Genomic DNA, 15,331 nt, shown 5'->3' on the forward strand with positions numbered 1-15,331 from the left:
AACTGCTGCAGCAGATGTTCTTGGATCTACACCCAAAATACATCTCAAGTGCTGGGACTGTGTTTGTTCTAGGACTGTGGTTGACTATAGACCCCAAACCTCTGCTCCATATAAGCATAGGGGTAACTTTAGCTTTATAAACCTTAATTAATGGGGCTAGGGAGCCTGGGTAACCATGATTCTTTAGTTTAAGCAGCAAATTCAAATGGGCTTTTGTTCTAAATGTACTCCGTTGATGATGGCAAGCCCAAGATCCAGTCTTGGAAAAAGTTATGCCTAAATATACAAAGGTGTTAATCTGTTCAATTGGTTCCCATCTAATTGCTACTTATGTCTCTGATGGTGTTTTCCAAACCATTATTTTTTATTTAGATTTACTGATGATTAGGAAGTTATCCTGGTAGTAAGAGCTGAATCTTCTTAATAGGCTACTTAACCCTACTAGTGTATATGATAGTAAAATCATATCATCAGCATAAAGCAAGCTGTTGCAGTAAGTATTTAGGGTCATTGGCATGTGTACCATGGGAGCCTTCATTAACCCTGGCAAGTCATTGATATATAAACAAAATAATAATGGGGCCAGGATACGCCCTTGCCTTACCCCTTTATTTGTGTGAATCCTGTTAGTCAGAGCCCCATTAACCCCATACTGCACACTCAAACAGGTACTTGTGTAAAGGCCAGGAATAATCAAAGCCAGGAGTCTAGGTTCTATTTTAAGAGATATCAATTTACTCCATAGTACTTTTCTGTTTACCATATCAAATGCTGCTGTAAGGTCTATGAAAGCAGAAAACGGGCCTCCTCTTATATGCATATTTGGCAATTAGATGGTTCAAGACAAGGCAGTTATCAATAGTAGTTTGGCTTTGTCTAAAACCTGCTTGTTTTTCTGTGTGGATATTGTTTTCCTCTACCCAGATTTCAATTCTATTCAAAAGGTACCTACCATATATTTTTGCTGCAATGTCAATTAGGCTAATGGGCCTATAATTACTAGGATCCCTTTTATTGACTTTTTTAATATATGGGAACAACTATTGCCATCTTCCACCCATCTGACATATGACAGGCGTTATTTATGTCTGTAAAAAGACCTGCCAATGCTGAATCCCACTAATTGGGAAATTTCTTGAATAATTCTGCTGGTAAAAAATCCTTACCTGGGGCTTTATTGCTCTTTAATTTTTTAATGATGAATCGTATCACCTTTTCCAAGACTGATGGCCAAGGAGAGGGGAGTTCTAGGGTTTATTAGATCATTGCTTAAAGGTAGTTTCTCTACAGGTTCTGTGGAAGCAAACAAACACTGATAATAATTCTCCCAGTCCTCAGCAGAGATTGGTATGTCAAACGCAAATCTCCGTTCCTTCAGGACACCTGCTACAGAGTGCCAAAATATTACTGGGTTGTGACTTCTGGCAGCCAACTGAAGTTCTGACTAGATTGAAATGGCAAAACTTTTTTCTTTAATGTTATATTTTTTTTATATTCCCTTCTTGTGTGCAACATCTCAGCTTGTATGTGAGCAGTAGGAGTCCTCTGGGCAAGCCTCATGGCTGCCTTCAATTTCTTTTTCAGTCGCTGGCATTCAGGATGAAACCAATGAGGTCTTCTTTTTGTAGCAGGTTTCATTGTTAGGTGTTTCTTCAGAATATTACAGAGATCAGAGAATGCATTGAAGGCCAGTCAGTAATAGACGAGTGGCTTGTTCTAGCCCACTTAGTAGCATTCTCTGTTTTACGGCAATCTAATATTGCCTTAAGGGACGCAGTGGCTCAGTGGCTAAGAGACTGAGCTTGTCAATCAGAAAGGTCAACAGTTCAATGGTTCGAATCCCCAGCGCCACATAACAGAGTGAATTCCTGTTTCTTGTTTCAGCTTCTGCGAACCTAGCAGTTCTTAAGCATGTAAAAATGCAAGTAGAAAAATAGGGACCACTTTGGTGGGAAGGTAACAGTGTTCCATGTCCCTACAGTGTTTAGCACTGGCTCTTAGGCTTTGAAACAGAGATGAGCACATATGTGCGAGGGGAACCTTTACCTTTACCTTTTAATATTGTCTTAGTATCAACTTTGGGCCAAATTAACCTTTTATTTTGGGCTACTTCTACCTTTTTGGTGAGCCATCTATCAACCATGTTATATGGTCTTAAATCTGAGTGACCTCGCAATGTCACACTTACAGGCTGATGATAGCTATTGTTGCTAACATGTACTGTGACCTCCGAAAAGAGGTTGATTTTATCTCTAGACACACAAAAGAGATCCACTGCACTGCTTGAATTGACCGAGTGGTATGTGTAAGGATACGTGTAATTCTTATCCTTACCTCCCAAGATTTTGGAGATTACCCTTAAAAATTAAGGAGACTAGGAGCAGGCCAGCAGCATTACTTTTGCAGTCTCTCTCAAGCCACTGAGGATGGTTATCAAAAAACTCCCCTGGGACTCCCTTCTTCTAGGCAAGCTCATACAAAGAGAGACCCAACCTAGCATTTAACTCTCCTTGTAATACCACTATGGACTGAAGGTACAATACAGATATATCATCTAGGATAACTTCCAAGCCAATCCATTATTCAGAGTTATACCAGAATGTGTTTGGAAGGATGTACACATTTATCAGTATTAACTTGAACTTTTTATATTCAAATTTGACAGCTGGAAGTATGAATACTTATCTTCGTTATATAGTTTCTTCCCTGCCATTGCAACTCTTGCTTTATAGCCCACTAGCGGGTCTTCCTTCGTTTTTTGTCTTTTGGGCTGGGGAGGCCCATCTCTGAAAGCCTGGCAGTTGTACTGGTTCGTCCACTTTGGTTAACCAGGTTTCTTGTAAGGCTATGACATCAAATCTAAGGAGAAAGCTCACTATCAACCATCCCTTTCCAGCCAGCTACATTCCAGGTCATTATCTGTACGGGGTTCCCAGAGGCAAGATGGTCTGGCTTGGTTGGTTGGCTAGCTGGTAACAATTCTGGATGTCAACTTGACGTTGAAGCCGGGTCGATATCATCTATGCTTCCCATATAAACACAGTTGTTGTGAGGTTCGATATTTCTCTTCATGGGTTGCAGAACTTGTTGTTGCTCCTCTATATCTTGATTGCCAGTGTGCCTCTGCCTTTGCTCCAAGAATGATTTTTTTAAAATGGCCAGGTACTCTGGCTTATATCTTTAAATGTAGATTTACGTCCATTTTTGGAGGGGTGTAGCTGAGGATTCATCTTGTGAGAAGATGTGTTGGGAACTTCTAAGTCAAATGAGGATGGAAGCTGGATTGTATCCTTAGAGTTTGTCGACATCACTGTGTGATGAAGCCCTTTGTCTTTCAGCTGTTTCTCAGAGTCTGGGTCAGTCAGTGCAGTTACCCCACTGTCAGCCTGTATGACACTACCTTTTTTTACTATTGAGCTAAAGGCAGATTGTTGGTTAAATATATTGTCACAAGGTTGAGTGATTAGTGGAGTCAAATTAAATAGATGCTTTGCTGTAGATTGAGTTGTTGTCAGAGCCTCTTTTAGATCATCCACTCTTTGAATAATATTAACTTGCTCAGGTTCCAGCAATGACTGAATAGGTCAATCAGCATTTTTTCCGGAACATCCTCAGCACTTTCTGCAGCTGTGGGTAACACAGTGTGTATATCACTCCTTTGCCTTCTCAGGGTGAATTCAGCTGCAGGCTTAGCTGTGTGAGGGCTGTTGGAGCCTGGATTTAAAGCAACAGTTCCCTCTTGGTGACGCTGTTTCAGGAGTTGGTACACTTTGTACCCATATTGGAAATATTGAAAAGGTGCCCAGAAAGGGCTTCATTCTAAAGAGCATAGAAGGAATTGTGGGCTGCTTGAACGGTAGGAGAATTATCATACATTGCCTTCTCGCTGGCAGCCATTCTGCATGTAGTAGATCTATCAGAGTGGATTAACAGCGGAGCAGCTGGCTCAGGGACAGCCTAATAGCTCCGGTCAACACCCTCTATCACTCTGTTGTTGTATATTTGCAAAGTAACCTGGTTAGTCTGCAGACTGTAGTTATACTGGTCATCTCTAAGTCTTTGCCTGATTGAGTGTTTTCTTTATGAGTGTTCACATTTTTGGACGGAAGACAAGGCCCTTCTCTAGTTTCATTTTCTGAATTAGACATCCCATATCTATCCTTGATGATCCTCCCAAGTCCTTCTGCAGTATTTGGGTGGCTCCTAACAAACTTTGCAAAAGATTATTTCAGGCAGTCAACCTTATTTATGACGATAAAAGTTCATAGATTGAGTTTACAATTTGAGCTGTATATATAGATTTAAAAAAACCTAATTTACTTTTGGAACAGCTCTTTACAGCCATTGCTGCCTGTCCTCCATCTTAGCTCCTCTCCCTTTTCCTTTATCAAGAATTCTGATCATAAAATACGAGACAGACTCAGAAGTTGGATAAGAAAATATAAAAATGACAACTTCAACTGACTGTTTTCTTGTTGTTGGCTGGATTTAGGATAAGGTGACCAGATTTTAACATTGGTAAAGAGGGACACCATTGGGGGGGGGTGATTTAAAAAATTTTTTTTTCACTTAACAAATGTAGCAAGAAAAATTGTAAAATGGGGCAAAACTCAATAAATTTCTCACTTAACAACATAAATTTTGGGCTCAATTGTCGTCGTGCATTGAGAACTACCTGCACTTATCTTCAGTGTTACTTCATTCTGCTGTAGCATTCATATAGAACAAGCTTGTTCTTTCAGAATTGTGGAATTGTTATATAACTGTCTACCTTTAGAAAAGTTTCTCTTGAGTTAAACTCAGCTCCTATAATTTTATTGATGTGTCGTAATTTTCTTAGCAGTAGTATGGAAATTGTCATTGTTGCTTTTGGACAATTTTTAATATTTTCCTATTAAATATACAGTACTGAGATTCCCAGGTGGGTTCCCCTCCAATTATTAGCCAGGTTCAACCCTGCTCATCTTTTTGAGAGCAGGCAAAAACAGCGAGGTTACATCCTTACAAATTAAAAGCTCTCTCCCTCCCTCTCTCTCTATTTCTCTCCCCTCCCTTCCTCTCTCTCTGTCACTCTGTGTGTATGTGTGTGTGTGTCTGTCTGTCTCTCACTCACTCACTCACTTAATCACTCACTCTGTGTGTGTCTCTCTCTGTCTCCCTCCCTCCCTCTCTCTCTATCTCTCTATCTCTCTAAGAGCCAAAGTGGCGCAGTGGTTAAATGCAGCACTGCAGGCTACTGCTAGATCAGCAGGTCAGCGGTTCAAATCTCACCGGCTCAGGGTTGACTCAGCCTTCCATCCTTCCGAGGTGGGTAAAATGAGGACCCAGATTGTTGGGGGCAATATGCTGACTCTCTGTAAACCACTTAGAGAGGCCTGAAAGGCCTATGAAGCGGTATATAAGTCTACTGCTATTGCTATTGCTATCTCTCTCCCCTCCCTTCCTCTCTCTCTGTCACTCTGTGTGTATATGTGTGTGTGTGTCTGTCTGTCTGTCTGTCTCTTACTCACTCACTCACTCACTTAATCACTCATTCTGTGTGTCTCTCTCTGTCTCTCTCCCTCCCACCCTCTCTATCTCTCTATCTCTCTCCCCTCCCTTCCTCTCTCTCTGTCACTCTGTGTGTATATGTCTGTGTGTGCCTGTCTGTCTGTCTTCTCTCACCCACTCACTCACTTAATCACTCACTCTGTCTGTGTGTGTCTCTCTGTGTCTCTGTCTGTCTGTCTTTCTGTGTGTCTCTCCCTCCCTCCCTCCCAACCTGCAGATGGGCTCCGGACCAGTTAGGTGAAAGATCACCTAACCAGGTGATCTTTCCTAAGACATAAAAAAGAACCTTAATTATAGGCTGAACAAAAGAAGCTGGAAAGAGATAATGAGGCCAAGAAGCTGAAACCTGGGATTGGCGAAAAACCTTTTCTATCCCTTTACCAGCCCATCCGGGAAGACGAGTAACATGAGGGCGATCCCTCATGTTACTCAGACCAGCTGAGCCTCCCTGGACATCGCAGCAGCAGCAGCCCCAAGTGCGCTGATCTCGGCGTTTTTCGCATCGGGGCGTGCTGCAAGAAGAGGGAGTGAGTGAAGACCTTTTCTAGCCAGCGCAAAGGACTTCCCCAGACTTGCTTTGCAGCAATCCAGAAAAGGTCTTCACTCCCTCCCTCTTGCAGCCCGCCCCATGCGAAAAACGCTGAGATGTTAAGCAAGGGAAACATCTGTTGCTTCAGTTAGAAAGGAAAGCAACTTCAGAGCTACGCCTGGCGTCTGGCCGGCAAAGGCTTCCCACTGACCTCCCCCCCCACCTCTGAGTTCCTGATAGATGGAATTATTTCAGCAACATCTCCCCCCACCACGGAACCCCGCCCCTCCCTCGCACGTCACCTCCGTTCCGTTCTCCAGCAAGCCTTATGGGGTTTTTTTGCCTTTAGGAATAAAAATGTTTAAAAGGCTTTTTAAAAAAAAATTTGGAAAAAAAAGATGATGCAAGTTCTGCAAGAGCAAATCTCCATCGCACGGCTACGTTTTTTTCTTCCTCCAAATAATGGTCACCGCTTATTGTAGCAAGTCAGCCTCCTAACTTCAGTCCAGGCTCTGCAATTACCTTCTCTCCCCCCCCCCAAACCCGCAGAAACAGGAGGGAACTGGTCATTATCATTATCACTCTCTCCCACGCCTGGCCTCCCCTTCGGAGGTAAGGGGTGGGGAAGAACAGATCTCCCAGGGACACAAATATTCCCCAAGTGGCCACCACTCGCTTCTCGTAGCTCCCCCCCCAAAAAAAATGGGAGAGGAGTGAAATAATGTTATGCTTTGGAAACGCAGATCTCCAACGCCAGGTCCACGCCAGGAGGTTCGGGGCTTCCCTCCAGGCCACCTGCACAGCCAGCAGCTGCGTCCACAGGCTCCGTGGGGAAAGGCAGGCCATTGGAAAGGGGAGCAAGTACGCTCCCCGCCTGCCCACTCCAATCTCGCCCGCCCAGTTCCCAAACCCTCTCTTCGGAAAGAGTTCTCCAGCAGCCTCTGGCAAGGTGTTTTCCCCACCCCGCTTGGGCCAAAAACAAATAAAGCAAATAAAATATAAAATGCTGGTTTACCTTTCTCTGCTGCTTCTCTCCCAGGCTGGAGCCGAGAGGAGATCCTTGTCCTAGTCTTCCTGCTGCCCTCGTGGCACGGGGAAAACGGATGGTACTTTGTCCCTTCTGTCTCCCTGTTGCTCAGAAAAGCAACTCTGGGAGGGTCCTTTGGTGGCTGCAGGCGTCCTAGAACCTGCCTGCTAGCAAAGGACCTTCCCAGAGTTGCTTTTCTGAGCAACGGGGAGACAGAAGGGACAAAATACCAGCCGGCTGGGACGGGTATACAGGGCTGGGGGCGGGGCAGGCTTACTTCCAGGTCCGGTCACAAATATCGGGACTTTTTAAGAACGCCCTGGGACACGGGACAAATTGTGCGAAAGCGTGCCTGTCCCGTGAAAATCGGGACGTCTGGTCACCTTCAAATCCAAGCTTGATGTTGCATAGAAAAGTTGCAAACATTTAAAATAAAATAGCAGAGGAATAATTAATTCCTTTCTTTCTGCTCAAAATTGGTTGCTGACATAGTTTTCACTTTCAAGTCTACAAATTTATGTTTCAGGGAGAAATAGCAATAGCACTTAGACTTATATACCACTTCAAAGTGCTTTACAGCCCTCTCTAAGCAGTTTACAGAGTCAGCACATTTCCCCCAACCATCTGGCTCCTCATTTTACTGATCTCAGAAAGATGGAAGGCTGAGTCAACCTTGAGCCAGTGAGAATCCAACTGCAGAACTTCTGGTAATTGGCAGCCAGCAGAATTAGCCTGCAATGCTGCATTCTAACCACTGCGCCACCACACCTCTTATATGTAATGTCACCAAAGGGAAGATAATTCCTTGACACCAGCCCTCCTCTGCCCCCTCAAAAAAGAAAGAACAGCTGGGAACAAGTTTTTAAAAATCCACAACCTACTGTTTGAAAAAACCACAACCTACTACTTGATAAGATAGAAAAATGTGGTTTAGACAGCATCACCAGCAGATGGATTCCTAACTGCCTGACCAACTGCACTCATGTAATTTTTAATGGAACTGCATCTAAATGGAGAGAAATGGGGTATCTCAAGGTTCTGTCTTAGGCCCAGTATTCTTCAATATCTTCATAAATGATTCAGACAAAGGGATAGAAAGGAAACTCATCAAATCTACAGCTGACAACTACGTAGCTGGCAGGAATAGCCAACACTCCAGAAAATAGACTCACGATACGTAAGGATCTTAACAGACTTGAACATTGGGCCCTATCTAACAAAATAAACTTCAGTAATGAGAAAAGCAAGGTTCTATATTTAGGCAAGACAAACCAAATGCAGAAGTACAGAATAGCTTGTACCTGGCTCAATAATAGTAACTATGAGAGGGATCTTGGCAGTGGTGGGATTCAGCCGGTTTGCATCAGTTCAGTAAAACCAGTAGCTAATTTTTTGTGAGTTCAGCAAACCAGCTGAATAGTGTCCATTTCAATTCCTCTAGCCCATCCATGGGGCCTTGACCTGGCTTGCAGGGCCTGTGCATAAAGTGGCAACCCAAGGCCAAAGCACTGGTGGAGTGCCAGAGGGTCAGGGAGGGTGCTGAAGTGAAGGGGTGTCCTGCCTGCAGAGCCCATGTCAGCTTCCCCTTCCTGGCCAGAGTTGGAATGCCACCATATTTAAGTGCCAGTATATGCTGGCTTTCCCTGTAGTGGGCCTGGGCAACTGATGGAGAGGGACAGGCCCATTTCATTGCCTGGCACCCAGATGCCCTCACTTCCCCCGAGCATTTCTTTGCCTACCCGATTTCCAACTCTGTCGCATTTCTTTGTCGTCTTTCCCGCCATCGTGTGCAAGGAAAAAAAAGTTTGTGGGACTAAAAAAAAGTTCAATCAATCAATTCCAACTTCACAAGATCTATTTTTTTTCTGCAAGAAGTTGGAATTGATTGGTTGAACTTGTTTCCCTGCACATGATGGTGAGAAATATGATGGAGAAACATGACAGAGCTGAAAATCAAGTAGGCAAAGAAATGCTTGGGGGAAACAAAGGCATCTGGGTGGTGGTGGGTGGGGCAAGCTCCGCAGCACGGCGTTGTGCTGAAATAGAGAAACAGGCAACGGAGTAGCTGGCACCAGGGAAGGAGGCTGCTTTCCCTCTTTCTTTTCCCTGCTCCTCCTCCTCCACTTGTGCCAGCTGCTCCATTTCCCATTTCTCCATTGCAGTCCAGCACCCATGATCCACTTTGATAGCAGGGGGGGGGGGTAATTTAACAACTGGTTCACCCAGGGTCATGTTGACCGTTGCGGGAGGCTCATCCCACATGTGCAGTGGAGCTGGAGGATGGAGATGAGCCACCCCACTCACAATGGCCAACCTCATTCTGGGCAAACCGATTGTTAAATTATTTGAATCCCACCACTGGATCTTGCAGAACTAGTGAACAATCACTTAAATACCAGCCAGCAGTGTGGTGCAGCTGCCAAAAATGCAGTTCTAAGCTGCATTAACAATGGGATGGATTCGGGATCATGTGAAATGTTATTACCACTTTATAATGCCTTGGTAACACCACACTTGAAATATTGCATCCAGTTTTGGTCACCACAGTATAAAAAGTTGTTGAGACTCTGAAAAGAGTGCAGAGAAGATCAATAAAGATAATAGGGGGCTTCATAAAACATATGAAAAATGGTTGCAGGATACATCCATCCCAAAGGTGCTTTTCTTCCACCATGACCTGGGTGATTGAGAATGTCAATAGCTTTCAGGGTATGTCTAATTTAATGAAATGATAGCAGTGTTCGAATATCTCAGGGGCTGCCACTAAGAAGGGGGTCAGCCTATTCCTCAAAGCACCCGAAGGCAGAATAAGAACCAATGGATGGAAACTAATGAAGGAGAGAGCCAACCTAGAACTAATGAGAAATTTTCTGACATTTAGAAGAATTACTTAGTGGAATGACATACGTCTAGAAGTCTACAAAAGTGGAGGTTTTTAAGAAGAAATTGTACAACCACTTGTCTGAAATGGTATAAGGTTTGATGCTTGAGCAAGGGGTTGGACTAGAAGACATCCAAGGTCTCTTCCAATTCTGTTATTCTTCCATGCAATGCCAAACCCTCCCACCTTATCCACCTACAGTTGCCAAATCCACCTGAACGCAGAGATTTCTCCCTTCTCAATAAACGTATGTATAGAATGCCATAGTCCAAAAAGGTGAAGAGGAAAAAAGTGCCATCAGCTTAATAGTTATCAGTTGAAATAGACCTATAAAACAAGATTAATTCATTCATACCTCCTCATTTCTGTATTTTCCCAACCAATAAACTGGGTCACCAGGGAAACCTATAAATTTACCCTTAAAGAATGCAATGTAGAAACACGAAGAATAATAGTTGACAAATTGAAATAAAAACATCTTCGTAGTTAGGCTATTTTCATAATTAGTCTGCGTCCTTGGTAATTCTGCAGTTTACAAGCAAAGGAGAGAGAAATTGTTAATCCAAGAGCAATTTTTTGGCAAAAATATTGTGTTATAGCTTAAATAACATTATTTGGGCTATTCAAATATGTAACTGTTACTATTACTGTTACATAGTAACTGTATTGTTACTATGTTACTATCTTTTCTTCTTTTACCAGGTGATCAACTGATATTATACATGTGTGTTCTGGCTAGCATCATTTAGCATAGGCATTCTGCTAAGAGCCACAATGGCCCAATGGCCCAGTTTGCAGTACTGCAAGCTAACTCCACCCACAGCCAGGAGTTTGATCATGACTGGCTGAGAGTGACCCAACCTTCATCCTCCTGAGATTGGTAAAATGAAGACTCAGATTGTTGGGGGCAATATGCTGACTCTGTAAACCACTTAGAGCAGGGGTCCTCAAACGTTTTAAACTGGGGGCCAATCCACTGTCCCTCAGACTGTTGGGGGGGTTGGATGGGTGTGGCTAGGTGGTCATGTGACTGGGTGGGCATGGCTAGGTGGTCATGTGACTGGGTGGGTGTGGCTACGTGGGCATGGGCAATTTAGCAATCCAGTAAACAATACACACAAATTAAGCTTTAATTTGTTATGCTCCTGGGGGAGAAAAGCAAGTTAGTGAAGGGATGTGGCTGCCTTGGGGTGGATGTGCATCTTCCTCCCTCCCTCCTTCCCTCCCTCCCTCCTTGGCCTCCAGAACTACTCTGCCACCCAAAACCAGCCCATTTTTAGCCTCCTGAGAACTCCGTGTGTCCCATTTTTGGCCTCTTCGGCCTCCAAAAGGTGGTTGGGTCGGGTGGATAGGTGGGGCAATGTGGTTGGGGCAGCCTTGTGGTCCCTCGCAGGCCATATTAATGGCTTCGGTGGGCCGTATCTGGCCCTCGGGCCATAGTTTGAGGACCTTTGACTTAGAGAGTGCTATAAATCACTATGAAGTGGTATATAAGTCTAAGTGCTACTGCTATTGCTATTGCTAACTGTGCACACTTCAAAAATTGATTCCGAAGAAGAGATTTAGACCAGGCATAAAGATGAAGACAGCACAGTAAGATATTCACAAAAACAACTCAATCTTTTTTAGATTCCTTCACCTGCCTGCAAAATGTTGATGCTGCTTTAAGGAATTTACTTTTTAACGTTGGAAGCTATTTTTCGCAGGTTACTGGTAGTACTTAATACATTTTACTCCCAATATTGTATAGAATGTTATGATAACCTTACCAAAGTCAGTAATCATGATTGCTACTTTCTCATAGATAATGTTCAGAATCATAATAATGATGAAGTTGAGCACTGAAGCTGATACTGAAGTTGCTAATTGTGGAGTCAGGTACTTTTGTATTGTGTCTGTTCCATTGATGTGCCTTGGCAGTGTTGCAGAAAATACCAGGAAAACAGAAAGTCTGTAAACAATTATGCCAACAACAGATGCAAGAATGAGCAGAATCTAAAAGGAAAAGGCAAAAGATATATTCTTACTTTCTTACATACTTTCCTAAACATAACAACTACCTTCATAAGCATATCATTTTTTAAAACAAAATCATTAAGAGACTCATTTCTCTCATCATTAAGAGAAATTATATTTCTTTCTAGAATTCATCTCCTAAACTGCAAGAAAAAAAACATTTTAGCACCCTGAATCTATTGCTTTTAGTTTAGTGAGAACTGTATTATAGAAACACAAAATTATTTGCCACCCATTGAAAACCATGAGTCACTGGTGTAAGTGGCATCATGTCACTCACCACAGACTTATTCAAATCTATTCAACGATAGCCAAAATTTACCCCAAGAAATGACAACATGAAACATAACTATAATTACGTTGTACGTGCTCTATTCTCCGTGCTCCAAAATTTGTGTTCCTACACTCAGAGGTTGGGGGTGCTCCAACACTGAAGGTTTTTAAGAAGAGATTAGACAACTATTTGTCTGAAATGATATAGGGTTTCTCCTCGAGCAGGGGGTTGGATTAGAAGACCTCCAAGGTTCCTTATAACTTTGTTATTCTATTATTCTGTTATGTTGTTACTCTTTTTTCTAATGTTTTTTCTTTTTGAAAGTCATTTTTCAATTTAGGTCCCACTCACACACACACACACACCAACACACATTTGAAGCTATTCTCTTGGGCATTCCACAATATTTTTCATGGTCAGCTTATAGTCTCTTAACTTTTAATTGAAGCAGAAATATGGAAGATTAAAAATTATCTAACTGAAATGAAGAGGCACTTGTTATCATCGATAACAAGATACTCTGTGTGCCTTCAGTCAATGATTCCTGCCAACTGTCTGGAAAGGTCTCTGAAGTTTTTTCATTTTGAAAGTGGCTTGCCCTTGCCTGTTTCCTAGTCTCAAATCTATTTGGGAAAAGTTTTGCATTTTTGATACTGAACCACACAAATTGAGCAACAAATAAATAAGAGACAGAAATAGAGAAAAAAGGAGTATGATTTATCTTTAAAATCACCCACTTTGCATTCACTGCATGCAATTATGAGCTTAATAAAACATTTAAAAATATTTAAGAAAACACTACACTAAAATTTAAAATAGAGACTTCTAAGTACAACATTTTTCCTGAGAACAAATTGGAAGAGCAAATAGCTATTTTGCAAAGCATAACATCTGTTCATTTACTTATAAACACACAAACACAACTAAATCAGCTAATGCAAAGATTGCTGTACTGTGTTTCTAAAGAATCAACTGTATGATGCAGTTGCAATTAACTTTCCTTTTTCTGTTATAAGGTGAAAACTGAGCATTTTGTACAGAAGGCGTAGAATTATATCTAATTCCAGGTCCTTGTATTATGGAAATAGCAGAACCCCCTTTATTGTACATATGTGATATGTTTAACTGCATAAAACCTTTACTGTCATGTGTCTTATGGTCCATGTAATGCATGAAATTAACTGTAGTGTATATTAGAGTTGGAGACCCTTTGAGAGCTGCATGCAACAAAATTTCATTTTAATGTTTGCCGATTAGTGTATATTCAAAGTGACAATAAAGTTATTCTAAGTCTCAGTATATCAAGAGAAATAAAGAAATGGTATGAAGTTGAGAAATCAAGCTGAAAAAACAAGACAAAACCCCAGAAACAATCATGAGTGGTCTAGCAATAAAAAAAAATGTAGGTGTGTGCATGTAGGTATATTTAGGTAGTCCTCAACCTATAATAGTTCATTTAATGACCATTTGAAGTTACAATGGCCCTAAAAAAACACTTATGACTATTGAATGAATGAATAAAATTTGGATGCTTGGTAACTGACTAATATTTATGACGGTTGCAGTGTCCTAGGGTCATATGATCTCCTTTTGTGAACTTCTGACAAGCAAAGTCAATGGGAAACCAGATTTACTTAACAATTATGTTACTAATTTAACAACTGTGGCAAGAAAAGTTGTAAAATGGGGCAAAACTCACTTAACAAATTTCTCATTTAACAATATAAATTTTTGCCTCAATTGTCATAAGTTGAGAAATACGTGTGTGTGCGTGTATATGTGTGTGTACATACACATATACACACATACTAGTTTGTTTATGTTGGCCTTCTACATGGAGTGCTGTATTCCAAAGCAAACCTCCTATTTCAATCTGTAAAAAGAAACAATTATGCTATTGCAGTAATTTTCATTTTAATAGTGATCACATAATTTTGCTCTTTCAAGGAGCTATCATAGCAGAAATTAATGCTTTCTAAATAGTATGAACCAACAAAATTTACCCAGAATAAGACAGCACTTGCACAGAAGACGATCCGTACATACTTTCCACAGGTTGTATAAGGAACATACTCTTCTTGCTGTATAAACAAGTTAATTGAAACAGGATTATTAGGACAAGTATATAACATGTAATTTTTCTTACATTCTAATTAATTTCTAAACTAGAAACTTTAAACCTGTCTAGTTGTTATCATTAATTGATGGAAATTGGTTTTTTTATTAACCGCAAGTTTTTTATTTCCAAACATTTATTTCATTTCTACATTAATTTATTAATTTTATTTATTACATTATAATAAAAATATGTTTTGGAATAATTATTTTTCATATGCAAATCTAGCAATCAAACAATAAGAAAAATGCAATGTGCTAATACACTTTATTTTAGCACAGACCATCATTAGCAAAATGAAATTGAATATAGTAATAATTTGCATATGACAGGTACCCAAAATAATCTTTGTGTTCAGTATATTCTTGCTATAATGAAGCAATTAAGAAAAACAAAGGGTTTTTATAGCTTTAACAGAGAAAGAGAGAAAAAAGAGAAGAAAAAGGAGAAATACATTTATACATTTTTTTCACAGCAGTTTTACTTAAGTTTTTAAAGATGGAGATTAAAATACAGGTAGTCCTTATTTAGCAACTGCCACATAGAGCAACCATTTGCAATTACCATTAACCATTGATGGTAATAAACAATAGTAGAAATATCATGTTATGGCCAATACGTGCGCTTATACCCAAGTTTCTGCACCTGACAACCACACCAGAATGAAAGTAAACTAGCATTGCTGCATGGGAGATATTAATCTAAATGAGATAGCAGCAATTAGAGATCTTCACGGTCTCTCTGTCTCTTTCCCTCATATGTGATTTGCTTAGCAAAAGTCAGAAGAGCCCATTTTTAACTTCAAATACCATCACCCCTACTGTTATTCTGTGGTCAAAGCAGGATACCATATCCATACCAGCAGTGTTACCATGGGAACTCTGCCATGAAAGAACCTATGATCCAGGAAAACTCCAAACTTGGCACCTGAAAGAAGT

At 41.1% G+C, this 15,331-nt stretch overlaps 1 protein-coding gene across 1 annotated transcript in view; it reads right to left on the reverse strand.

Annotated features, from left to right (window-relative positions):
- ANO6 (anoctamin 6) overlaps positions 1-15,331 on the reverse strand; it is a 132,300-nt gene that overhangs the window by 30,544 nt on the left and 86,425 nt on the right. Inside the window, exons 14-16 of the mRNA XM_087723042.1 lie at positions 14,281-14,358; positions 11,757-11,982; positions 10,343-10,512 (exon numbers count right to left, since the gene is read on the reverse strand). Coding sequence (XP_087579168.1) covers positions 10,343-10,512; positions 11,757-11,982; positions 14,281-14,358 — 474 coding nt within the window. The remainder of the gene's footprint in view (positions 1-10,342; positions 10,513-11,756; positions 11,983-14,280; positions 14,359-15,331) is intronic.

The sequence above is a fragment of the Thamnophis sirtalis genome, unplaced genomic scaffold (assembly GCF_051295495.1).
Source record: "Thamnophis sirtalis isolate CommonGarterSnake01/CBP01778 unplaced genomic scaffold, rThaSir2_p1.2 scaffold_9, whole genome shotgun sequence".
Classification (NCBI taxonomy): Eukaryota; Metazoa; Chordata; class Lepidosauria; order Squamata; family Natricidae; genus Thamnophis; species Thamnophis sirtalis.